At 43.4% G+C, this 24,736-nt stretch overlaps 2 protein-coding genes and 1 long non-coding RNA gene across 9 annotated transcripts in view; 1 reads left to right on the forward strand and 2 right to left on the reverse strand.

Moving 5' to 3' along the window:
* Window positions 1–702: 702 nt before the first annotated feature.
* DKK1 (dickkopf Wnt signaling pathway inhibitor 1) lies at window positions 703–2,381 on the reverse strand. Its single transcript, XM_075935056.1, has 4 exons — window positions 2,145–2,381; window positions 1,906–2,068; window positions 1,653–1,787; window positions 703–1,326 (listed from the first exon to the last, which is right to left on the reverse strand). The coding sequence occupies exons 1-4, from the start codon at window positions 2,379–2,381 to the stop codon at window positions 1,076–1,078; spliced, it is 786 nt and encodes a 261-aa protein (XP_075791171.1). The 3' UTR covers window positions 703–1,075.
* LOC142830406 (uncharacterized) lies at window positions 2,275–18,019 on the forward strand. Its single transcript, XR_012905619.1, has 2 exons — window positions 2,275–2,413; window positions 17,677–18,019. It is a non-coding gene; the product is annotated as an uncharacterized LOC142830406 (long non-coding RNA).
* PRKG1 (protein kinase cGMP-dependent 1) overlaps window positions 11,654–24,736 on the reverse strand; it is a 1,023,509-nt gene continuing 1,010,426 nt past the window's right edge. For 5 of the 7 annotated variants that reach the window (XM_075935048.1, XM_075935046.1, XM_075935049.1 and 2 more), the window contains 5 exons: window positions 24,260–24,423; window positions 17,372–17,494; window positions 17,217–17,279; window positions 15,654–15,720; window positions 11,655–14,536 (listed from right to left, as the gene is read on the reverse strand). In XM_075935048.1, coding sequence (XP_075791163.1) covers window positions 14,438–14,536; window positions 15,654–15,720; window positions 17,217–17,279; window positions 17,372–17,494; window positions 24,260–24,423 — 516 coding nt within the window. In that variant the 3' untranslated portion in view covers window positions 11,655–14,437. Of the gene's footprint in view, window positions 14,537–15,653; window positions 15,721–17,216; window positions 17,280–17,371; window positions 17,495–24,259; window positions 24,424–24,736 lie in introns of all 7 variants that reach the window. The other 2 variants (XM_075935047.1, XM_075935052.1) reach the window with 1 other exon arrangement.

Raw genomic sequence — 24,736 nt, forward strand, 5'->3', positions numbered from 1 at the left:
GATTAAAGAGGAGTCAATAGAACTCACACACGCTAAGTGTCTCCTTGGCTGTAGGGGGTCTAGGAAGTGCATTCATTTTCTTTGATTTAATGAGTATGATGCAGTGTGCGGGGGGGCGGGGGGGGGAGGACACAGGAACTAAAGCTAGCCAGTAGGTACCTTACTGTATAAATGTACAATGATGCAACTCTCTCCCCTCAGAGAGTGGGTTTTAGTTTACTCAGGCCTTCTGTCACATTATTTGAAGGTTGTATTCAAGATTATCTCCACGTTGATGGAAAGTATATTGAAGGCATTTTGTTTGTGGCCACACTAATTTATGGTTCTTTGTTTTATGTATAAATACAGGCAGGGCAAAGCAAATTGGGGAAAAAGTTGAGCCTCTCCTCCCTATTAAGAGCACCCACACATTAGAATTTATCCTTTCCAGAACTGTTGAACTAGTCTGAGAGAAAAGGAACAGTCCTCAAGTTAAGGAACCTCCCCATTCATATTTAATCAACTCCGGGATCTGCATGGGAAGAGGTCTAAAGTAAAGAGGGATCATCGCAGTTCACATGCATGTCAGAAACAAATGATAAGTGTATATCCATGGATAACATCAAGGTGTAGAGCTAGCAAGCTATTAGTATAATTTAAGCTTGAATTCAGATTGGCCTTCATTTAGATTACTGGTAGGGAGAAGTTTCAGTAAATATCAGCTTTAGAAAAAAAATCCTATTTATTTCACTTTCACATGGACAATTCATAGATTCAGGCAGATATAAAATCAGTGTGTACAAGATGTGTCACTAACAGACTAGAGATCATGCAGCACCTTCAGAAAAATTAAAATTCTAGAATATGTACAAGCAAGCGCCGCATTTGAATATTTACAACACAGTAATTTACTGCAATTAGTCACAAAGTAGTTTCCTAAAGAAACAAGCCTCATACTCCAGCTCTAGGAAGAGGAAATAGCAGAATACTTAGTGTAACCTCTGAATCTGTACATCCTTAGAGTGGAGCTGCCAAAACAAACAATGCACTGAGCCCAGAGAACCTCTCCCAAGTCCATCACAGTGAGGAGTGGTGTTTAATGTCTTTGGCAGGTATGCAGTCTGGAAGAGTTGGTGGTTGCATAATCTCTTTGTAGCCGGCAGGACAGACCTTCTCCACAGTAGCAACGCTGGAAAAGCTCCAGGCCATGAGCGCCTTTCCTTCTGTGTCTGGTGCATACTTGGCCTTCCTTAAGGACAGGTTTACAGATTTTGGACCAGAAGTGACGAGCACAGCACAATCCAGCAGCACAGTCAGAAGAGCGGAGGCAGGTGGTACTTTCCTGACCTTGGAAAGGGAAAAAAGTGATTAAAAGTCTGTGGTCAGTTGTCTGGAGTGCAGGAGACCTAAACAGAAGCAACTTTAACAACTGCAGGACAGTGACAGACTGTCTAGAGGGCTTGTCAGAAAGCTGAGCAAGGGAGAGCTGCAGACTAACTAGCAGCTGGATCCCTGCCTTTAGCCTCACTGCTTCCTCAGGATGGTATTTAAGGGGTTGGGCTGTGCCTCAGTTAAAACCCCTTTAAGATGAGGTTAGTACTTTGCGGGAGAAGGGGAAGAACTACTCCCACCCGCCCCCCTTAGTTACACGTGCATTGTAGGAGCCACCTTACCTTTCAGGTGGGGTAGCCGGGAAGACGATGTGGTCCTTTTGGGATGCAGGTCTGGAATGCTATGGTCGCTCTCGATGATGGTCTCCTCCATCTCCCCGGGGTTGAAGTGGCCTTGCTCCGTGGGCACGCACATCCCTGCGAGGGCAAACAGGGCAGGAGTCAGCACAGCCTGGGTCAGGGACCGCACAGACACCCGCGCCCGGGATCCCCTCCGAGTCCAACCATTGCACCTGCGGCCGGGCCCGCTCCTCACCGTTGTTGCAGTAGTTGCCCGGGCAGCACATGGCGTGGCGCAGGCAGCGCTTCCGGCGTTTCCTGCAGGCCAGGCAGAGAGCGGTTGCGGGACTGGCCCCGCGCGGAGCGCTGGAGCAGAACTCGTCCGGGGCGCAGTCCTCGTCTTCCGAGCACGTGTAAGGCTGCAGGGGAGACAGAGCCCAGTGAGCCGGGGGCCAGGCGAGCCCCTGGCGCCCCGCTCACGGGGAGGGCACGTACCTGATGGGGCTCGACGGGCTGGTGCTTGTTACCCTCCTCGAGCAGGACCGGGTCCGCGGGCGCGGCACTGCCGGAGGAGCCCGCTGGTCCGGTGGCGCCGCCTGGCGGCAGGCTCTTGATGGCGTTGGAGTTGAGGCTGGGGCCGAACGCGGCACCGGCCCAGGCGGAGCAGCACAGAGCGGCCGCCAGCGCCACGCACAGGCGGGCAGCGCCCTCCGCGCACAGAAGCAGCAGCATCCCAACGCGGGCGCGGATCCGTCTCGCACGAGGTAAGGGTCCCCCCCGCGGTAGCTCCACTCCTGATGGGCAGGGCGCCGCTGGAGCCAACAAGCCCTGCGTGGTGCGGAGAGAAGTCCCGCACAGCTACCCGCCACTGGGAGCTACCTACCTGGCTAGTGCTGCCTTTATACACTTGGGGCTGGGGCTCGGTCCCGCCCCCACGGGGTGGAGGCAGGGCGCCACAGGCCAGCCTGGGACTTCAAAGCGAGCCCCGCGGGGGGTTGCGCTGCTGCCCCCCACAAAGGCTCTTTCATTGGCCGAGTCCCAAGATAGGGATTTCGCAATCGCCGGCGTGGCAATTATCAATGAATTCCCAGTCGGCTGCTGCGAGCTCAGAGCGGCGTCTCCCGCTGAGCTGGGCTGCAAGCACCAGGGCGGCCCGCTCTGTGGGAATCGCATACACAATTGTGAGCCAAAGCCCTCCTTTCAGCCCGTGTTGTGTCACAGCGCCGTACCCCGCCTTTCCTGGGGCCGCTAGCCGTATCTGGGCCGCTATCAGCTGCCCAATCCACGTTTCCAGTCCCCCCCCCCTCGGCACAGCGTGGGCGTTTGTGTATTGGGGAAAGGGGGAGCTGGGAAGCCGAACATTGCGCGGCTCTGTTACGTAGCAATTTAACGGGGCTCAGTCGTGTTCCCCGAGGGTACTGTTTGAGCCGGCGTTTTTCGCTGTAAATAATCTTGGAACAAAACAATACACGCCTCATTTCCACATCAAACGATGCGTAAGAATGAAGGCGACGCTTTCTAATTACCCTTTGATGGGATATTTAGAGGGGGCCTGGCATCTGTCAGTTGCAAATTAGCGCAAGGATGGGTTAGCCTGTACAAATGTAGACAAGCGAAATAGAATCTGAAGAAGTCTGGTCCCCATATAAAGAAGTTTGTTGTAACTTTATTCAAATGTTTTTCTCAACTGGCAGCATTTGCCCCCTCCTTATAATGAGACACACTGTTTTCGGCATCCTGGCGCTGCACTAGCCTTTGATCTCCGTTGTATGTTTAACTAGTTTGACAAATTAATATTATCGGGTCAAATAGCCTTTTAAATAGCCCTTTAAAACAAATCTAAAAGCAAGAGTAGTCCCGTGGCACCTTTAGAGACTAACAAATATATATATTATCATGAGCTTTCGTGGGCAAAACCTACTTTTTCAGATGAACTTGAGCCTCAGAAGTGGGTTTTGCCCAATGAAAGCTCATGATTATATTTAGATATAGATAGTTTGTAACTTTAAAAACAATCAGTAACCCTGTGGCACTATATAATATCATCTAACACGGCTACCCGTCTAAGACTTGTAAACAAATCGAGTTTGATTAACACCTTGTGATAAGGCCCAGCTGCCGGTCCTCTTGACTGTAGGTAAAGAAGGCACTGCTGGGTAGCACTTTCATAATTTCATAACTTTAGGACATAATTTACAGGGTGACTCTGAGTCCACAATGCAAAGGGATGCAGTTACAAAATAATCTTTTGCTGTGAGGAGGTGCCTTAGCATCCCTCATGGATGGGGAAGGGCACTTGACTCGTGCTACTCTCCCGCTCTAGCCGGATGTTAAATAACCGCAGCAGCAAGTGCTCGTATGAGGTTACTACGATTTATTCAAAATTTCATAACAATATTTCTTGGGCGAGCCTGCCGCCTCTGGGGCAGGGGAGGGAACAGTGCGGGGGAGGAGTGCGGGGGGACTGCACATTTAAGATGCCCAAACTGTAAGCTTTCCACCTGCCAGGCAGGCTTTGAGGTACCAAAGGACGCTATTTCCCTTCTTAATAGAGCTAGTAATGCTGTTTGGGGCTTTCAAAACACATTGTACCATCCCACGGCGGCATATACAATCAATGGTCTAGAGTTGTAGCCTTTTCTCGCACATTGACTTCAAAGGAACAGTTCACTCCTCTAGAGTTACTGCTCTGATTAGAGGCAGGATCGGGCCTTGTCCTCTTAAACTTTCCAAGCAATTTTATCTCGGATGACAGGAAATACACAGAAGCTTAGAATAGCATATTAAGGCTTTTCCCTTCGGAAGAAACTCTGTTTGAACAGGGGGAGTCACGTTTGACGAGTTACGGCGCTCAAGTGCTATAGCTGTGGGTGCCAGGCTCTCAGAGAGATAAGGCGGGTGAGGTCGGTGGTACCATTTATTGGGCCAACAAGACGAAAGGGACACGTGTTGCATACACAACGCGTCTCTTCACATCTCTGGAGTGTGGTGTCTAACTGGCTCTATGGGCAGAGTAAGGATTCTTTTATAAGGGAGCGCCTAGGGAAGCCAGGGTGCTGAGGTGTGAAAAGATGAGGCTGACGGCTGTGTGGGTGAAGTGGACTCCTACTACAGGACTCAGCTACTGTACTACGCAGCACTGTGCGCTCAGCGGGAACCTTTAAGGTCTGACACAATCAATTCCCAAGACCACACAGGTATCGCTTTAATCCTCGAGTCCTTTATTCCCGCCCTTGGCTGCGCGCGCTCACACACTGAAGGCAGGTGTCGCCGCCGCTGCTGCTCTCAAAGCAGGATTTCCCTGCGGTACGGGCCAGTGCCGGCCTTGGGCTTGGACTTCAGTGACACGCCCGGCTAATCACCTCACTCGCGCGTCGTTACTACGGCGGCGCCGTGCCAGCCTGCACGTTACACACATCCTATTGCAGCCCCCACCCCTATGGCGCGGCGTCCGGGCGATGGGCAAGGCGAAGTGACACCCCTCCCCTCAGTGTCCTCGCTGTGAGCTGGACGCCAGCTAGTCGAGCCCACTGGTGGGGCTGGTTCGCAGCTCTCGCTGGACTTGGCTTGCCGGGCTCCCCGCACAACGGGGCTCAGCGCCGTCTCTGGGGCCGGGGCTGTGTTTACTCTGCGCGTCAAGCGAAGCTAGCCGACTGGCTCGCTTTGATGAGCGCACATCAAAGGCGCCGGGGACCTTATTTTAATCAGCTGTGCGCCTCAATGGCGAGGCCCTGAGCAGTCCTTTCGCTCGGGCTTTGCGCAGACACTGTGCTCAGCACAGCCTCGGGGCAGCGTCTGCCCGGCCGCAAAGCCGGTCACACGCCAGTGCACGGCTCGCTGCTGGGTTGCAGGGTCAGTCCCTCTGCCTGCCTGGGCTGGGAGGGCGGCTCGGTGTGAAGCGTTTCTTGGGGACTGCAGCCTGCTGGCGCGGGGACTAAACAGTAACGCTCTCGGCGCCCTCGTGTGGGCGTTTAGCGTCAGCTTGCGGAACCCCCCGGGGTTTCTGGGGAAGACCCGCAGGTGAAAGCGGCACAAACTATACATGCTCATACGTCACTTTTAAAGTGCAAATGAAAAGCTCATTCAACGCGTGGGACCCGCCTTTCGCTGCAGCCCTGAAACGTTTTAATAATAAAAACGTATATGCATAAATAGTGAACTCGCCCTGCTCTGGACACCAACAGCATGCTAGTGGAAGGTCAGGACTCTGGGATGCGGGCACGGCATAGTTGCGAGCAGGACGGTATGTTGAAGCATGGCTCGTGATTGACTTTGGTCTTGTTAGTGTGGGAAGATTATTTTTTAGACGTGTTAAGTGGTGTCACAATTAAGGCTGATAAGGTGTCTGCAAAGCCTTCTGTGAATGGATTTGAAACAACAGACTAAAGACTAGAAACCGATCACTATGTGAGGGATAACCAACAGATTATTTTTGAAGTGGGGAAGTAAGGCTTTTTTTTTTCAGACCATAATTACACTTCAGTATTAGGGCAGGTGATAAGTCTGCCAATCTGCCTTTACTGGTTTCCATTTTCTTTATGAGGGGAGAGGGATGGGATCAAGTTGGCACGGTCTCTAAACATATAGCCAAGCCATTGTCTAGGCCCCACGTGCTCTACATGTGGATGAATGCTTTGGTGAAAGAGACTGTTGGGTCACGGGGAGGGTTGCTTCTGCTGACTTCTTAGATATCCCTGAGTGTTCAAGCACTTTTTTCTGTTGTTTGTGCATGGTAGAGAGTCCCTGCCTCTCTCTCCCCCCACCCCTGACTAAGAAGCTTCAGGGGATAGCCAAGTTAGTCTGTACTGGATAAACTTAAAAAAACAACAAATGGTCTGGTAGCACTTTAACAAAACATGTAGATGGTATCATGAGCTTTCTTCAGATGACCTGTGCCCATGAAAGCTCATGATACCATCTCCATGTGTTATTAATCTATAAAGTGCTACCAGACCATTTGTTGTTTTTTAAGTTTATCACGAAGAGTTTGGATTACTTCTAAAACACATGTAAAGGAGAATGTCAGCCTTCCTCTTAGTTTTTCTTGTGGCAATAACACAAGTTTCAAATAGAGGCCAGCATGTTGTTCTTTTCACTCCTAAAGATTAGTTAGTTTTTGAGGCTATTTCAGTAGCAAGGGGAGAGGGGACTGAAGGAGAGATTTGAAGAGACCTACCCAAAACAGCGCATGGGATTTTCAAAAATACTTTTAAAAACCCTACCCTATATGTGGAAAAGTAATTAAGTTTGAGGTAGAGTTCCAACAGTCACCTCAAGTAATCTTAGCTCAACATTTAAGGCTGGTCCAGCATTAGGGACTGGTTAATTTGAGAGAAAGCAAAAAATCGTTTCACAGGCTCAATGCAAAATATGAGTATTAGCTCTCTATTTAACAGTACACCTTCAAAGCATTTGAAATAGAGAGGCAGGATCTTAAAATATTAACCAGAAATATTAATCTATTTCTACCCAATAGAAAGAAGGGGGACTAAAGGAAAAATAAGATAGCTAAATCTGATAATTTTGCAGGGGAAGCCTGGCAAACAGCTATAATAAACTGGACTGCTGAAACTATCATCAGCATGAAAATAGTTTTGAAAATAAAAATGAGGCAAAAATATTTTAACTGGTTACATAGAACCCTTTTTGTGTTGTCCTTGTCTAGTTGCTAGATGATAGGCATTGGGATTGAGAGATCCTGAGTAACAGGAAGACTTTATTACCATAATTTATGTCACTGGCAAAGAAAGAGAAAGAATCTAGCATAGAACTTGAGAACCACAAGGGCTAGAGTGGAGCAACTGGAGATTTATGTACTTACTATTTTATGCTATAATCCTTAAACTCTGTCTTGATGATAGCCACAATAATGTTATGGATCTTGTAATTGTGGCTCCGTTCCTCAGAATAGTACTGCACATGGTTTCTCCTGACTCTATTCATGGTGACTTGAGGATAGTAAGTAACTTTGCAGAATATCTCTAGTGATATGAAAGCTCAGGACCCTTGGTACATAGGTTTTTTTTTTTCATAAAGCTTCATGTAATGATTATTTTCCTTAGGGAAAAAGGCTCTAGGTAGTGAAAAAACACTTTTTATAAATATTCCTCATGGGATAGTTGTGTCTGCCATCCAGAGTGAATTTTTCTCGCTGATCCTTTTTTTCCTTCTATCAGCAGATTGTAGACGAGAGTAGAAAAGCACTTGCATTTGGGGGATTGATAATTAATGTGTGTGAAAATAAGAGAATAGATTTTCTTACTGATAATTTATTTTACTTCTGAAACTTAGAAAACCATGTAGTATAGTACCATGAGCTTTTGTGGGAAAAACCCACTTTTTTAGATGAGGCTATTGAACACATTTTACTTTTAGCACATGAACTCAAGCCCTAAGTTTGCTACTTTGCAAGATCCACATTTGCTACCAGAGATGAGGAGATCAGGCAGTAATTTCTCATATCCTGAGCATAGTGGCATTAGAATAGTTTTTAAAGTGTGGTTGATGGAAGCCATTGGATAAAATTGTAAATCCTCTATATTATGGTAACCATTTCTCACCAGCGGATGCTGCTGTATCCCTAAAACCTGTAGTCCCAGCCCTTCTGCCAAAGTGTTGAAGAATTAATGGGATATTTTATTTACAAAGCTGAAATCTACATTACAGGGTTGGCTTTAGGTTTGAAGTAATCCACACTTTCCATGGCATATTGTCCATAGTCACTAACCCTAGACATGCTCCTTAAGGGACAGTCATAACAGACTACTTTCTGTTTTATCCTCATCAATTTATTTTCATTTACCTAATATGCATACTATTTATGGCCAAACAGTATCCTTTGGGATTCAGTTTACTTCTCTTGGAAGTGTATTTGTTTTCAGTATGCATGTAACATTTATTTTTATATGTGTGTTTCACTGTCTACATAATATGTCAATTCTTTTACAGTTGCTCATAATTGTACACACACAAATAGATGATACCATAAATATATTCAAATATGCCATCTAACATATCTGTCACCATGGCAATCTCACCTCTTCAGACTGGTCACCTTGTACATACTTTAAATAAGGACATGACTGCATTAATGCTAGAAGAGTACTCACTCTAGAAGTCCTCTCTAACAATTATTAGATTGTGTCAGTGCGTATCATCATAAAATAAAATATGACTACATTTTGATTTGAAGTACAACTTGTATAAAATTAGAAATTTGACATTGAATATATCAAAACAGTGTTCAAAAGTAATTATTTTTATTTCAACTCTATAAAGTATACAACAGGCACTCGGCAATTACAGCTGCAGGGAAAATACAGAGCAAAACAAAAGCAGTTAAGTTTATGAAAAAAAGTTCTTAAATCTACATCAAAAGAGTGCATCTGGTCAATGACCATTTGATGACAGACATTGTATTTTGACAAACAAAAAACTCTTTCATGTAGAAGCCATTGTAAGAAGAAAACCAAAGAATTATAGCCATAAAGATAAAAAAAAGTGTAAAAATAGCATACATTGGGGTAAGTATGGTAGGCAACTCTGAATGAAATTTCCCTTTGCTAGTAAAGCCTGAAACATTTGAGAAATTGTCAAAGTCTCAGTGCTTCGTCTGTTTGTGTAGTAGACAGATACGGAAGAAGAGAACTAATAACACACTTTCAATATTTAGCTTTCTAGGTGTTGAGAGCTTGCCTCAGAAATGATTTGCATATACAAGAGCTCATATAAAGCACTGATCCTGTTTTGTTGAGTGGTGCAACAAGGTATTTCTTTTGTAGTCATTGGTTTCACATTGACATGTGATTTTGTTTGGTGTAAATCATAGTTAATTGCTAATCATTTATCTGCATGGAACATTTCTAATGGAGTTTATAAAATATGATATGTTAGAACTTTACTGCACTATAGTTTTTTAAATCTGCACAGCTTAGCAAAACAGGAATACCTGTATACAGACTGATAGTATGTCATATATTAATTTGACCTGCACATACATTTATACATTTCACAGAAATGACGCTGTATCTCATTAACAGATTCACAGCTCTGATACATTTAACAGAAATAAGAGAACAACTTCATCATTTCTGTAATTCATCAATATTATATAATAAAGGCTTATAAATTGTTAGCAGAAAGAACTGTAAAACGTAGCAAGCTAAGAAAGGACAACATTTTGAGGTGTGTTTGTCTTTGTCATGCAGCATAACACCAAATTTGTATTTTTATAGGATGCCATGAATTTAAGGCACTTGCAACAATGCCAAATAGCTAGATCATGTTCTAAACTATGGGACAGATGAATGAGAGTACAGTTGACAAAGTTCAATAATACTGACAATTATGACATTAATTCAAGTCTACTTTGATCTAAAACATTACATTACAAATAAGAAAAATGAAGTAATAATGCCATGGAACACTAAATAAAAAGTTATGTGAGTACCACAAAATATCAACACGAAAATATCTATTTACATAAATATTTGCGTATGGTCCTATTGTTAAATAAGAGGTTTTTTTTAATGAATAACATAGCAGTGTAATGAGCTACAGATAATCTTTATCTTATGAACCCAATGCTAACACACTTGTTTTAAATATGGTAGCTGATTTCTCCTTATGTAAATACATCATCTTTTCATAGATTATAAAGGAGGCATAAAAAAGTGGAAATTAATTATTGTGAATGTATAGCTGTAAATCAAATATATTAATTATAAACAAAGGGGTTTATTCATATACATATAATTTAAGTTATTTAAAATATACTTGGTAAAGAAGATTAAAATTGAATAAAGATTTAGCAAAATAAATTTGTATTAATACACTATCACAATGATATCTAAATCATGTATGTGGTACAAGAACAAAACTGGTAGGAACAAATAAAAGTAATTCATGATAAGCTTGTTATCAAACTTTGTTCTAGTAATGTTTTCAGTTCACCCAAAAATTACTATGATGCTCATTTTTCTTGGTGATTCTTCAGTTTGTTACTGATAGTTATTATGGTATGAATACTTTTGGATTCAACTATTTAGAATGGAGATTGATGACAGACTTCGCTTCTTCATGTTCTTATGTATAACAAGAAAGTAAGTTAACAAATTAAACAAGTTTCACAGTCCAGTGTAGCCACATGACTCCATGTCAGACAATGGGGCAGGGAGAAATCCAGCTTTAATGCAGAAATAAGGTGAGTACAGGCAGTCCCCGAGTTACGCGGATCCGACTTATGTTGGATCCGCAGTTACGAACGGGGATTTTCTCGCCCCGGAGGACTGGAGCGGCGGGACGCCTGGTCCCGCTTCCCGCCTCCTCCGGGGCGAGAAAAGCTGCTCCCCATCTCCCTGGTCTGCTGGAGGAGCCAGCAGACCAGGGAGACGTGGAGCAAAGCGGCGGAGGACCCGGGCCGGACCGCGGCGCTTCCAGATCAGCGCCGCGGTCCGGCCCGGGTCCTCCGCCGCTTTGCTCCGCGTCTCCCTGGTCTGCTGGGGGGGGACGCAGCTAGTGCCCCCCCCCCCCCAGCAGACCAGGGAGATGTGGAGCAAAGCCCAGGGCCTGTGGTAGAGCAGGTGGGGCGCTGCCGGTTGGTCCCGCAGCACCGCTCCTTGGCGCTACTGGACCAACCCGGCAGCACCCCAGCTGCTCTGCCCCAGGAGTCCTGATTCAGCCGCTGAATCAGGACGCCTGGGGCAGAGCAGCTGGGGTGCTGCTGGGTTGGTCCAGTAGTGCCGAGGAGCGGCCGCGCTACTGGACCAACCCAGCAGCACCCGAGCTGCTCTGCCCCAGGCTGCTGAAACTGACCAGCGGCTGACTACAGGAAGCCCGAGGCAGAGTTGCTCTGTCCCAGGCTTCCTGAAATCAGCTGCTGATCAGTTTCAGCAGCAGCTGACTTGGGGACGCCTGGGGTTCTTAAGTTGAATCTGTATGTAAATCGGAACTGGTGTCTAGATTCAGCCGCTGTTGAAACTGATGAGTTTCAGCAGCGGCTGTTCTGGATGCCAGTTCCGACTTACATACAGATTCAACTTAGGGACTGTAGGTTTGTTCTTAGCTTGTACGTAACCTGGGGACTGCCTGTACATTTTTTTTTTAACTAAGATGACTATGTGATTGTTTTAGCCCTAATATCTACTGTCTGCGTTCAGACAATTTTAAACATTTAACGTATGGATTTAAAATACTAAGTAGGTGTTATACTTGTTGTATACAAGTAGTTCCCAGTAGATGTTGTTTTTAAATGATTGCTTCAGCATATTTAAATATTAATACAATGCCACACATGATTAATGAGTAACATAAATGACCTGCAATTATGTGGTGCTGCTGATGTCCTACTGTACATAACTGTAAAAATAAATGATATAGACTAGTTACACAGTCTTACAGTAAATGAGGCTTTCCAGTCTGCTGGCAAATTGTAGACATGATGTTGGTGCAAAATCTATGGATGTCCTTTATGACTATGAAAACCTACTAAAATGTATTCATGGGCGACATTCTGTTACTGATAAATCCCCTACTATTTGCTTCCCCTATATTTACAGGTAAAGATAAAAAACCCACAAAATCTTCACTAGGGACCTGTTCCTCTTAAAGTTAATAGAGAAATGCCCATCCATTTCAATGGGATAAGATCAGAGCCTAGATTCCCATGCTTTGAAAAAATCATGAATGCCATTTAATATGCTAATGTATTAGGATAGGTACAGTGGTCATCACAGAAAACTATTTGCTAACTGGTACCATACACTGTTACTTGGGATTACCGTAATCTTTCCCTAAATGTAGAACAGGAGACAGCCATAATAACTGTGTGGTACCAAGTGAGGCAAATGTTGATCTTTTAACAGCTTCAATATATGATGTGTTGGAGCACAACAAATTAAGTCACATATTTTTGACTCTATAACATTATATAATCAAATGTGGCATCATATGCTGTTCCAATGAATATAATAAGGTCCTGGTAAAATCTATTGCAAGTTCGGAAAACTAATGCCTCTTATAAGTGTGAGGAGGTAAACTTACATTCTCTCAAATAAACCTATGATTAGTTTACAGAGTTTTTTTCCCTCACATCAGTGTAAATCAGGAGTGACTCAGGATAGCGGGCTAGAAGCATTATTTGTCTGGCCCAGTACGGCCATTCTTCTGTCTGCTGACAATAACCAATGTCAGTACCCCAAAGGGAATGAACAAAACCCTCTGTTTCCCATTCAACGCTTCTGGCAAACGGAAGCTATGGACACCAACTCTGCCCACCCTAACTAATAGCCATTGATGGACATACATAGTTCTTTTTCTGAACCCTCCATTGATGTCCTGGAGTCAGTGATGTAAAAGCAGTGGAAGTGAGAGAAGAATTCAGGCCTATAGTATCCTTTCTCTTTTTTATAGCAGTGGCTATATGCTGTAGCCATTGCATCACTAAAGTGTCTGTGTACTGCAAATTATATATGCTAGCACATCTCACACAAACACAGTAGACCTGTGTTGCTCTCTCAATCTTCCACTTATGTGATGTGCCATCAGAATCTCATCCATTGCAAATAGACTATTAGGATTCATTGTTATCATACTGTGTTCTAACTGAAAACATTGGTTTAGTTACATTTTTAAATATAGTGATTAAAAATATAGCCAAAGTCATCCGTAAACTGCCCTAGTTATGGATATATTTTAAAAGAAGCAGAACAAGTAAGAATACTATGTTGGCTCCTAAATACTGCAGAGTAAAAGCGGAGATGATGCAATATGAAGTCTTAAAGGATTTTCTGATTTTAGAGCATCATTAAAAATGATGTCTCTTGCTACATATCTCTGAAATGCTTGTTGACCGCTGAACATTTATAGTCATAGATGAAAGACATACATAGCACCTATACAGAATGTTACGGGTCTTAGATTTTCTTCCTTGGGTTCTAAAAGGTAAGTGTTATTTTAAGATCAGTCTTTATTTCTAATAGATAATTAAGAAGATCAGTTGTTGTCATTCTATTTTTAGGACCTTTATGTAAGCACATTTTTTATATGTAAAATGAATAATTTTATGATTTTTTTCATGCAAATATGTACTGTACCAAAGGAAAAAAGAAAGATACTAATTACATGTTCTCTGTCATATGTGAGAACTGACCCATACCTGCCTTAACAGTTCTCAACAGAATCTGTAGCAGTTGTGCTTTTGTTATATCAGCTTAAAAAAATCTGTCAGAAAGAAAAAGGAAAGGTAACATTCAGTCTTGTCATGAACACTACTTTGACGTGAACTCATTGACCAATAGTTGTGTGGTCCTCCTTTGTTTTCACACTGGCCTGCAGTAAAAGACCCTACAAACTCACTCTGAAGTGTGGGAGTACCCCAGATTCTGCACTATAGAGAGCTATAGTACATAAATAGTTACCATTTGATCCTACTGATAATTCTAGCTGTAAAATACTAGCTTTAAGTGTATCTTACACTATTATCTTTCAAATTATAATTAGAGCATAGCAAAATAATTGCAGTGATAGAAAACACATTTCTTTACTGGTGAAAAGGCTTTGCTTCAGGACCACCATGTCAACTGCTATTATAAGTTCAAACAGAAAACATGTGAAGAGCACTATTGTCATCTAAGCAATAAGTCCTAATGCCACTGTAGTTACTGTAGCAGCATCAATCAAGGCATCATGGTGACCCCGAGCACTAATCCTCCCCAATTCCTTCAGTTTTGCTGGCAGCCATGTCTTGGGAAGCTGTCTTCAGCAAGGCAGAAGCAGGTAAGAGAAATACATTAAAAGTCTATATCCCATCCTGAGTTGTCATCAGGTGGCGGTTCATCATTGTCCTCAGGGAAACTGTCGAAATTGCTTGTGTCCGTCGGAGAAGCAACCTGCCAAATGAACAGTTCATGTGTTTGCATCACTTGTTTGATTTGGGATCTTTAGAAAGACCATTCTTTCAATATCAACATCATTCACTAACCTGAAATATTTTATCTGTAGAAAAACTCACTAGTTTGAAAGCTTTTACTATTGTAGTGATATTTAAAGAAAAGTAAGAGCAAATACATTTGTCCCTTGGCAATACTGTCATCTAAAAGCTATCACTGCTAGGGTATTATTTAAGGTTTTTAACATTATAACAAAAATTAAAAAGTGCCTATGCTGAGGTTTATGTGCATTTAGCGTAATTAAAAATCTGGTAGTGCAAAACCCCAAAACAAAACAAAACAAAAAAAACCTAGTGGTTTTTTCAAATCAAGAAAATAAACAAAGATGTAACATCAAATAAGAGCTCCATACTACTCCACCACACCCATATAATCAAAGTATACCTCAACGGTATCCAAAAATGCACACAAATACTCTAAGTTGCATTTCTCTAGTCTGGCACCCATGGGACCTGACCAGTGCTAAACTGATGAACTAAGTAGCAGAGTCCATTTAAATAAGGTGGTTCATCTTCAGCAACATCAAGAGAGTGAATTTAACAATGGGGAAAGGATTAAGTTGAATATTCAATTTTCCTGTAGGTTCTGTGGGCAAAGAGCACTCAACTGCAAAAGGAAACTAACAAGTATTATAGCTTGTTTCTTCTGGAGTCTATTCCCAGTTAATTATAACTGACTAGTCTATAAGTTCTTCACAGAGGATGTGATGGCTAAAAAAAAGTAGAGGCACAAAGAGGAGTGGAAGAGGAATTAATATGTACAGGAAAGTGCACAAAAACAGAAGAGCAAAAAGAAAGAAAACAAAAAGACAGAACAAAGAAGAGGAAATGTGGAGAGAGAAAAAAATCAAGTGAACCTAAAGTAGAAGAGAAATAACTCAGTAGTGATAGGCTCACCCCACTTCAACTGCTGGGAAGAATATCACAGTGCAAGTATCTTCAGACAAGTTTCTCTGCATGCTGTTACTTTTACTAGGCATATTAAAACCTTATACAAGCTACACAAAGCAAACCATTCCTGATTGACTGGCAAAGACAGAAGTAAAAAGCGTACTTACACTTGGTATAATGGGAGGTGTCAATGTACCTTTTCTTAACCCTTCCCAGTTAAAGCCCTCAAACCATCTAGAAGGGGGATAATGTTAGGACAAATCAAGATGTTAGATAGACAGTATAAATGTCACTATAACACAAAACATTAGTGTTATAATATAGCGGAGAATAGATTTTTAATTCCTTTAGGAACTTTCTTCAGATCCTTTGATTTACATTCATTTTTTTGTTGATTTTATGAAATACACCTTTGTAGTTTTTTCTTTATTCAAACCAAAATATGTGCAGAAATCTTGTGATATGAAGGGGTTTGTCAGATACATGATTGGAAAATGGCAGTGGGGGACATCCTCCTGACTGCTCAGGGTAAGACCTAGCTAGTCTTTTCTATAGTTGTCCCGACAGCTTCTTATCTCTTGAAGGGTTTTTGTGGGTTCCAGACTGCAGGCCTGAACAAATTATAAGTGACTAGCACAGAACTGCCCCATAGCTTTTGTGTGGCCTCCACTGTCTGATTAGATAGGAGTAAGGAGTTGCTCAAATAGTTAAGCAGACAGTGTGTATTCTTGGCTCGCCCACCCACATACTGGCCAGCACAGGTGAGATGATAGAGGAATGATGTGGGGGACAACTTGCTACTGATCTACTGGACTACCCTCCTAGAGCAAGGAGGAAGCAGTGAAGTACTTGAACGACTTCCACATTGCAGAATAGAAAGGCAAAATCTTTTGCTCCAACAGATGCTGGGCACTCCATGGTTTGTTTTACTGGCTATTTATATGTCAAGCAGAGTGGAAACAGCACCTATCACTAACCTACTGATACCAAGAAGATCAAAATCAGTTGATGAAATATCAGAGCAGTGGTCCCCAACGCGGTGCCCGCGGGTTCCATGGTGCCCGCTGGGGCATTTATGTGTGCCCGCCGAAACATCTGGGCTGGCCCCGCCCCCAGCGCGTTGCACATGCGTGGTGCCGGCCCTGGGCGTGTGGGCGGCCCCTACCCCTGGCGCGCGGCACATGTGCAGTGCCAGCGCAGGGCGCGTGGGCAGCCCCTGCCACGGGCATGTGGCACATACGTGGCCCCACCCCTGGAAGCACAGCGTGTGAGCGGCCCTGCCCCCGGACGCCCAGCACGTGAGCGATCCCACCCCATGGCGCCCGGCAGCCACGAATGCTTGGGGACCACTGAGTTAGAGGCTCTGTATTATCCGTATCTTAACTCTAGGGGCAGAGGCACAGTTTAAAAAAAAACAAAAAATGATTTTGGAAACTGGTGGCACATACAGGGAGGTTAAAAATAAACAGATAGTGTGGTATTCTGAATGAAAGAATTTTTTAACTTGAACTTGCATACAAATAACATTTTGCAATATGGAAAATAAGAGTCATTGTGTGCCACATGAAGGATAGAATAATCCCCATATTATGAAAGAACTACTGCCATAGTGTAAAAACAACCCAACATCCAAAATACAAATTAGAAAAGAATTGTTATGTAAACTATTTTGTGTCTGAATGAACAATTTTTCTATTTGAAAGTAATTGATAATTGTGATACACACTTACTTGTGCTTTTGGATATCTTTTACTCCATTTTTCAAGTTCCCTAATCTTTCTGATGGATTATCCCTATAAAAAGAATGATAAAGTTGTTTATTTTTAATACAACAATCTTTATCTTATGAATAAAGAAACAAATCGGTCTGAAAAAAGTTACTTACCTGCATAGTTTTTTAATTAAATTAGCAGCATTTTTGGCAATCTTCTTTGGAAATTCAATCATGTCAATCCCTCTTAATATGATGTTATAGGTCTTCATGGGATCTGGGCCTGAGAAAGGTGGACTTTAGGAAATGGGAGGGGGGAAATGAAAGTTAAATGTCTGTCTTTAAAACATATATCTCATACCATCCTATTATAAAACAAATCAGAAGAGCTAAATTTCAGAAGTAATAATATTTCTCCTCTTGGGGTCTGAGGAAAGTTGAAAGGCTGGACCATTAACATTTTATTTTCTATCCTTTAGGATGTTCTCCAGAATGTCTCCTTCTGTCTCAAAAGTTCATGCCATGGTAATCCTTTCTACAGCCAAGGAGTTCTGTGGTTCAGTCTGGACTTCATCAGTGATGCTCCAAGTGTTGGCCAGGAGAGAGCATTAAAGAACAAATTAAAGCAGTCCTTCCTCTGTATGGACCAACCATCCTTTTCCAGCAGTGATTCCATGTCTTGCCAGCCTAAGAAGCAAGGGGCTGAACGCAGTCCTGATCTCAGGCCTTCTGTTTCCTAACTTACTTTTGTATTTGACTTATTATATAATAGCTTTTAAAACAGCACAGGATAGAGGATGGAATAAATGTGCTCTTCCTGTGTTCCTACTGGTGTTGCATATGCTCACATGCCTCAGTGCATATAACAAAATGTATTCCACACATGAATGGAAAAAATTAGAGGGAACTCTGGTGATAGGTAAACAAAATGTCCGTAAGTATGGATGGTTCAGGTTGCTTATTTTGGGTTAGAAAGGACTTGGGGACTGGGGGAAGGAAGGGCAAGGGATGAGGGCCAGCAGCCCCAGGAACAGGGTATCGGTGCTATGCGTGTGGGGAAGTGGGGCAAATAGCGGCACAATGCCCAAATATCGAGGAACCTATGCAGTGTGATCTTGGGGATTTGAAGAGATCCTGCAGCTTGATAAAACTGGTAGGGGTAGCGATGGCCCTGCATCAGTATACCCGGCAGGTAAAGATGAATGGCATAGAGACCACGGTACTGGTGGACTCTGGGAGTGCTGGGACCTTGGTTTTGGGACAGCTGATAGGGCAGGACCAGCTGTGCCGGGCCAAGAGCACAAGGATATCCTGTGTTCATAGGGGCATTGGTTATTGCCCTGTTATCCACGTGATGTTAGAAATTAAGGGGAACAGCACCTAGGTGGCAGCCAGGGTTGTCCCAAAGCTCCCCATCCAGTCGTGATCAGGCGGGACTTCCCTGAGTTTAGCAATCTATTCCCTACAGAGGAGGGAGAGGTAGAAAGTTGACTCCCAACCTGTTTTCCGAGCCTGGGAAGCCATGGAAATAAGGCAGGAAAGGAGGGCTTCCAAGAGCCTGGGCACGCGAATCTTGGCCCAGAAACTAAGACCAGCTCTAGTTGGACTGGAGGCTGAGTAAAACATAACGGGGGGTGACACAAGAGGCCGGTGAGCCTGAAGCTGGGCCCAGTTCGGCAGGGCCCCCAGGGATGGAAGAGGCTGAGGACTCCTCAGAGTTTGGGCAGATAAGGGCCTCACTCAAGAATTTTGGGCAGGACCAGGCCAATGATCCCACGTTCCAGAACATACGCAAAGAAGTAGTGGAAGTAAATGGGGTCCCAGTAGAAGGAAGAAGCAAGGACCCAAGACCATATTATATACTTCGAAGAGATCTGCTATACCGAATTGTACCATGCTAGGAACTGGTAGTGAAACAGCTATTGGTGCCTCAGAAACACTGGAGAAGTGTGCTGGACCTGGTGCACAGCCATTTGTTTGGTGGACACCTAGGAGTTGATAAAACATTGGATCAGATCCTAAGAAGGTTCTATTGGCCTGGTGTGTACATGGAGGTCTGGAAATATTGTACCTCCTGTTCCGAGTGCCAACTGCATGGATCCCAGCCACACCCGAGAGCACCTCTGGTGCCCCTATCTATTATCGAGGTCCCCTTTGAGCATATTGTGATAGACCTAGTTGGCCCACTAGAGAAGTCAGCTCGGGGGCACCGGAGCATCTTAGTGGTCATAGATTACACTACCTGTTACCTAGAGGCAGTGTTTCTTCAAAATACCCATTCTAAGACAATTGCAAAGGAATTGGTTCAGATCTTTTTGAGAGTAGGGATACCCAAGGAGATCTTAACTGATCAGGATACTTGTTTGTCTCCAAGTTAATGAAGGAACTGTGTGTGTTACTCCATCTCAAAGCCCTGAGGATGTCAGTATATCACCTACAGACAGATGGCCTCATTGAGCACTTCAACTGTACCTTCAGGGACATGATCCAGAAGGTGGTGAGCTGGGACTGGAAGGACTGGGATGCCCTACTCCCGTACTTCATGTTTGTCATCCGCGAGGTTCCACAGGCAACCACAGGATTTTCTCCATTTGAACTATTGTACGGGTGCAACCCCCGAGGTATCCTCGACCTTGCCAAAGAGGCTTGGGAGGAACAGCTGAACCATGGGTGCAACATTATTCAGCAAGTCCTCCCCAAGGACAGGATCACCCAGACTACCCCTGTAGTAAGGGAGAACTTGGAAGAGGCCCAACACAGCTACTATAACGGCTGTGCGACAGTCTGGAAGTTCCAGGTGGGAGATTGGGTAATGGTACTAGTCCCGACAGCAGAGAGCAAACTCCTTGCCAGGTGGCAGGGACCCTATGAAGTAATTGAGGTTCTAGGAGAAGTAGACTATAAGGTATAACAACCTGGTCGCCGGAAGATCAAACAAATCTACCACTTGTTGAAACCCTGACTGGACCAGGAAGTACAACTGGCTGCCCTGGGGAACATGACACCAGAGGAAACCCCACAGAAGCAGGTGGGGATCTCCCCAGAGCTAGCCCCAGGCCAGCAGAAGGAAGTTCTAAATCTGGACCGACATTCGGATGTATTCTTGGCTCAACCTGGCTGAACCACTGAGGTGGAACATCATATTGTCACAGACCCAGGTTTACAGGTAAATGTGAGGCCCTACCAGATCCCAGAGGCAAAACGGGAGGAGATTAAAAAGGAAGTAAAGAAGATGCTGGAACTGGGCGTCATAGAAGAATCTCACAGCCAATGGTCCAGCCCCAATGTCCTGGTACCTAAGCCAGATGGCAACCTCTGATTTTGTAATGATTTTAGGAAGCTGAACAAAGTGTCCAAGTTGGATGCCTGTCCCATACCCCGTATAGATGAATTGATTGATAGGTTGGGAAAGGCCCGATTTCTGTCTACCCCTGGCCTGACCAAAGGGTACTGGTAGATTCCCTTGGCCAGGGAAGCTAGGGATAAGACAGCCTTTGCAACACCCAAGGGACTCTATCCTCCCAGGTTACACAGGGCCCCTGCGAGATTCCAAAGGCTGATGGATAAGCTACTACAGCCACATCGCATATACACAGCAGCGTATCTGGATGATGTCATCATACACAGGCCAGACTGGGACATGCACCTAGAGAAGATGGGAGCTGTATTAGACACTCTTACCGCAAACCCTGCTAAGTGTGGTGTGCGATGGGTCTAGCAGAAGCCAAATATCTGGGGTATATTGTAGGAAGGGATGTAGTGAGGCCTCAGCTAAATAAAGTAGCGGCAATACAGAATTGGCCCCAGCCAGTTCAGAAAAAGCAGGTCCAGGCATTCTTTGGGCTAGTGGGGTACTATCAGAAATTTAACCCCCACTTTGCCTCCAGAGCATGTCCCCTGACAGACCTAGCAAAAGCCTGTGGCCCAGAAGTCGCGAATTGGATCCCGGCAGCAGACCTGAAGACAGCCTTGTGTAGGGACCCGGTACTTATAGCCCCTGACTTCAAGAAGGAGATTTTTCTTCATGCCTCTGAAGTTGGGTTGGGCACCGGGCTGTCCAAAATGGTCAGAGAGTAAGATCCCTCCATCCTATACCTGAGCCAAAAGCTCCTACCAAAGGAAAGAAATTATGCTATTGTGGAAAAAGAGTGCCTTGCCATGAAGTGGGTGATGGAGAGTCTGTGGTGATATTTACTTGAACAAAAATTCATCCTGGTTATAGACCACGCTCCCCAACAGTGGATGCACTGGAACAAAGACAAAAATGTCTAGTAACACAATGGTTCCTGTTCCTTCCACTTTCAAGTGAAACGTAGGGCTGGAACCAAGCATGACAAGATCAACAGCCTGTTGAGGGTGCACTGCCTGCCGTCCCAAGAAGCCCAACCCCATAGTGTTCAGTAGGGGAGGAGGATACGTGACAGGAAAGGTTAAAAGGGCAGCTGAGACAGGGTGGCTGAAAATTAATTAAGGGCCAGGTGAGCTGAATCAGGCTGCCACAAGGCCTCTTTAAAAGCCTTCCCTAGGGGAGAGGGCAAGAGGGGAGAGAGAGCTGAGGAGGAGTGTGGAGAGGAGCAAACAACCAGGTGATGAGATTCAGAGGAGCGGAACAGGAGGAATCACCAGTCCTCCTAAAGGCTACAGGGGGAGGTGAGGAGCTTGAGCAGGGAGGGTTGAAAGGCTCCCTATTCCCATGGGGCTAGAGGAGGACTTACTACTCAACCATGACTGGCCCAGGGCTTCAGCCCAACACTCCATTCTTTATGCTGAGGGCCAGGAAGGTCAAGTGCTAAAAACTCTGCAAGTGAGTGTCATGCTGCAGCCCTAAAGCTGTGGGATAGTGGACAGAACAGGGGTCAGGGACCCAGGAGTGGGACTGACCTTGCCACACAATGTATACAACATTTAAGAGAGAAGTTGGTTAAGTTATAAATAGATGCGGAAGGATTTTATTTTTATTGGTAAATGTCAGTAAACTCTGTACCAACAGCTCTTCAGAATGAACACAGGGCATAATGAAACTCTTTGTTATGTACTTAATGCAATGAAAAATATTTTCATTGATAAATTTTAAATTTTCAAGCAGTATTTTTCTTGCTTTGCCTCTCTACAGATTTAGATTGATTTAATGAATTTACTTTTGTCTATTTCGACATGTGATGTTGACCATTTGCATTTTCACTGTTAAAGCTTTAATTTTTGAATCTCAAAATCAGTTGTCATTAAATAATTACTAGATTCCCTTATTATTGATGCTCATTACTTCCTGCAACCATGAAAATGTAAATAGATAAAAACAGAATAACATTCTTAAATATAAATATTAATATTATAAATTGAAATGATTAAAATTGAATTATAGCTAATTGAACATGTTTAAGTAAAAACAAATTACTCAATATGATATGTGCTCTCGAGTTTGTCCTGATGATATAGGAAGTAAATTATACAAAGTCACAAATATTTGAAAAGATGCAGTTTGTGGTCTATTTTTAGCACAAGTGCTGATGGGGGAGGGTGGGTGTATTGTTAATTCTGAACACCCATAGGGATTAGAAATGGAACCATTTAAAGTGGAATCTGGATATGCCTTTCAGTGATCTGATTTATGTTTTTTTTTTTTAATGGTAACTTAATTTTGACCTTTTGTCATCATTAAGGGAGTATACAATCCAGAATCTGTGATGGTTTTTAATGTTAGCTGCGTTTATACCACCTAACTTGTTGAGTCTGTTTTGTATATTCTATCCCAAACGTGATTTGTTGGTGGTGTTTTTAACACTTTTTCAGATTCATACAGAAATTTGATGCAAATGGAAACATTTGAATCAATTTCTGAATAACTGAAATATTAAGTTTGTATGTATAAAAATTGTTCAAATGATTCTGCAGAATAAAACTGCATAATTGAAGTAATGAAGTTTTTTCAAATGAAATTCTCAAGCATATAAGTATCCCAATGTTAAGGACTCAGCTCTCTACTTTGTCAGTTGGAGTTACACACACAGAATAAAGAGTTACTCCTATAAGCAATGAAGGAGACGTTGATGGCTCCACATACTATATGAAATAATTGCAGCTTGTGTATTATAAATTTTCTGGAGCTTGCAGTCTTTCATGCCCCTCATGCTGTTTTCAGCCAAGAGTGGAAGAAATACTAGCTGTTGACTCAGAATAGCTAAGAAACACAAATTGCTGGGCATGCCTGTATCTTGGCCCAAAGGAGAGAGCTAGTTAGATTTAAAGGATAAGGAGGAAACAGGACTATGTCCCTGTTCCAACTCCTGCAGAGCTGGCAAGATGTAAGTGGGAGAGCCTGCTGGGTCCTCTTTTGCCCTCCACTAGCATATATCTCAAACCTCATCCTGAATTCTGACCATAGGTTCTGCTTGATGATTTGATGCCTCATTGAAGACACACTTAACTCTCTTGGCATTGTTGCTTTATATACTTGAGAGCTGAGGCAACAGTTCCAGGAAAGCCCTTTATGTGCTGATGTCTTGAGAAATACTTAGTGAGTTTGGAGAAGAGCAGAGTCTAAGAGGCATGATATAAGAACATTCATGTGTCATTTTGATGTAAATTCTTATCTGTAACATATTAAAAAACAATCTAGAGATGCTGCACCATATCAGAATTGCCTAATCTCTTTCATATGCTGCTAGTTTCCACTGCCCATGGGTGAATTGCAATTTTTTCTCCTCATCTCCCCCTCCTGCTAGTAAATGCAGCTCCACCTTTCTCATTAGGAAATCTGGGGGGGAAATGAGGGTAGGTTATAGTCATGAGTTTGGTGTCATTTTACATGTTTTCATGATAAAACTGTAAATTGCCTTGTGACTAAATGCCTTGTAATTTGATAACTGTATGAAAGTGATCTATGATTAAACAGCAAAAGTAATAACAATTAGATTTATCAGTAAAGTTTTCAGACTCTTGTATGCCATCATCACAGATACCGGCTTTGAGTCTTCCAGTATTCTAATCAAAGTGACAAAGGCAGAAATACTCTGTAATTTGCTGATCTATTTTTATCAGCAGTTCCAATTCCAATGCCCATACCTGCCAGTCAAGAGTTCATACATTAAGATTCCCAGTGACCAGTAGTCTGCTGAAATGTCATGACCTTTGTTCAAGATGATCTCTGGGGCTACGTACTCTGGAGTTCCACAAAAAGTCCATGTTTTTTTTCCAAATCCTATTTTTTTTGCAAAGCCAAAATCGACCTGTGAAAGGAAAGGAATTCCATCAATGCAGAAAAAATAAAGGACATTTCAGCAATGTGTTCTGTTCTTCTTAGAGAAGCAAAGCAGACATAAAGGTTTCCTCGTGGGAATATTATCATAAACCAGAGCATGCTAGGTTGTTAAAAATAAAACAGACAACCACAGCATGACTTTTTTTCCAGATTTAGCTTTCATAGTACAAACTCCAGTGCTTCTTTTGAGATAAGAATAGAGAATGACAATGAACCAAACATCTCTTCATAGGTTGTTAGTGGTTATGATAACTAGATCTGTTCCAATAAATCTTTTAATC

The sequence above is a fragment of the Pelodiscus sinensis genome, chromosome 8 (assembly GCF_049634645.1).
Source record: "Pelodiscus sinensis isolate JC-2024 chromosome 8, ASM4963464v1, whole genome shotgun sequence".
NCBI classification, from domain to species: domain Eukaryota; kingdom Metazoa; phylum Chordata; order Testudines; family Trionychidae; genus Pelodiscus; species Pelodiscus sinensis.

Excerpts from the sequence above, each read along its gene's own strand:
- DKK1 (XM_075935056.1), bottom strand. The coding sequence starts at position 2,381 with ATGCTGCTGCTTCTGTGCGCGGAGGGCGCTGCCCGCCTGTGCGTGGCG. Across the intron at positions 2,069-2,144 it reads AGCCCGTCGAGCCCCATCAG|CCTTACACGTGCTCGGAAGA; the intron begins GTACGTGCCCTC and ends TCTCCCCTGCAG. Across the intron at positions 1,327-1,652 it reads CCGGCTACCCCACCTGAAAG|GTCAGGAAAGTACCACCTGC; the intron begins GTAAGGTGGCTC and ends TCCCTTTCCAAG.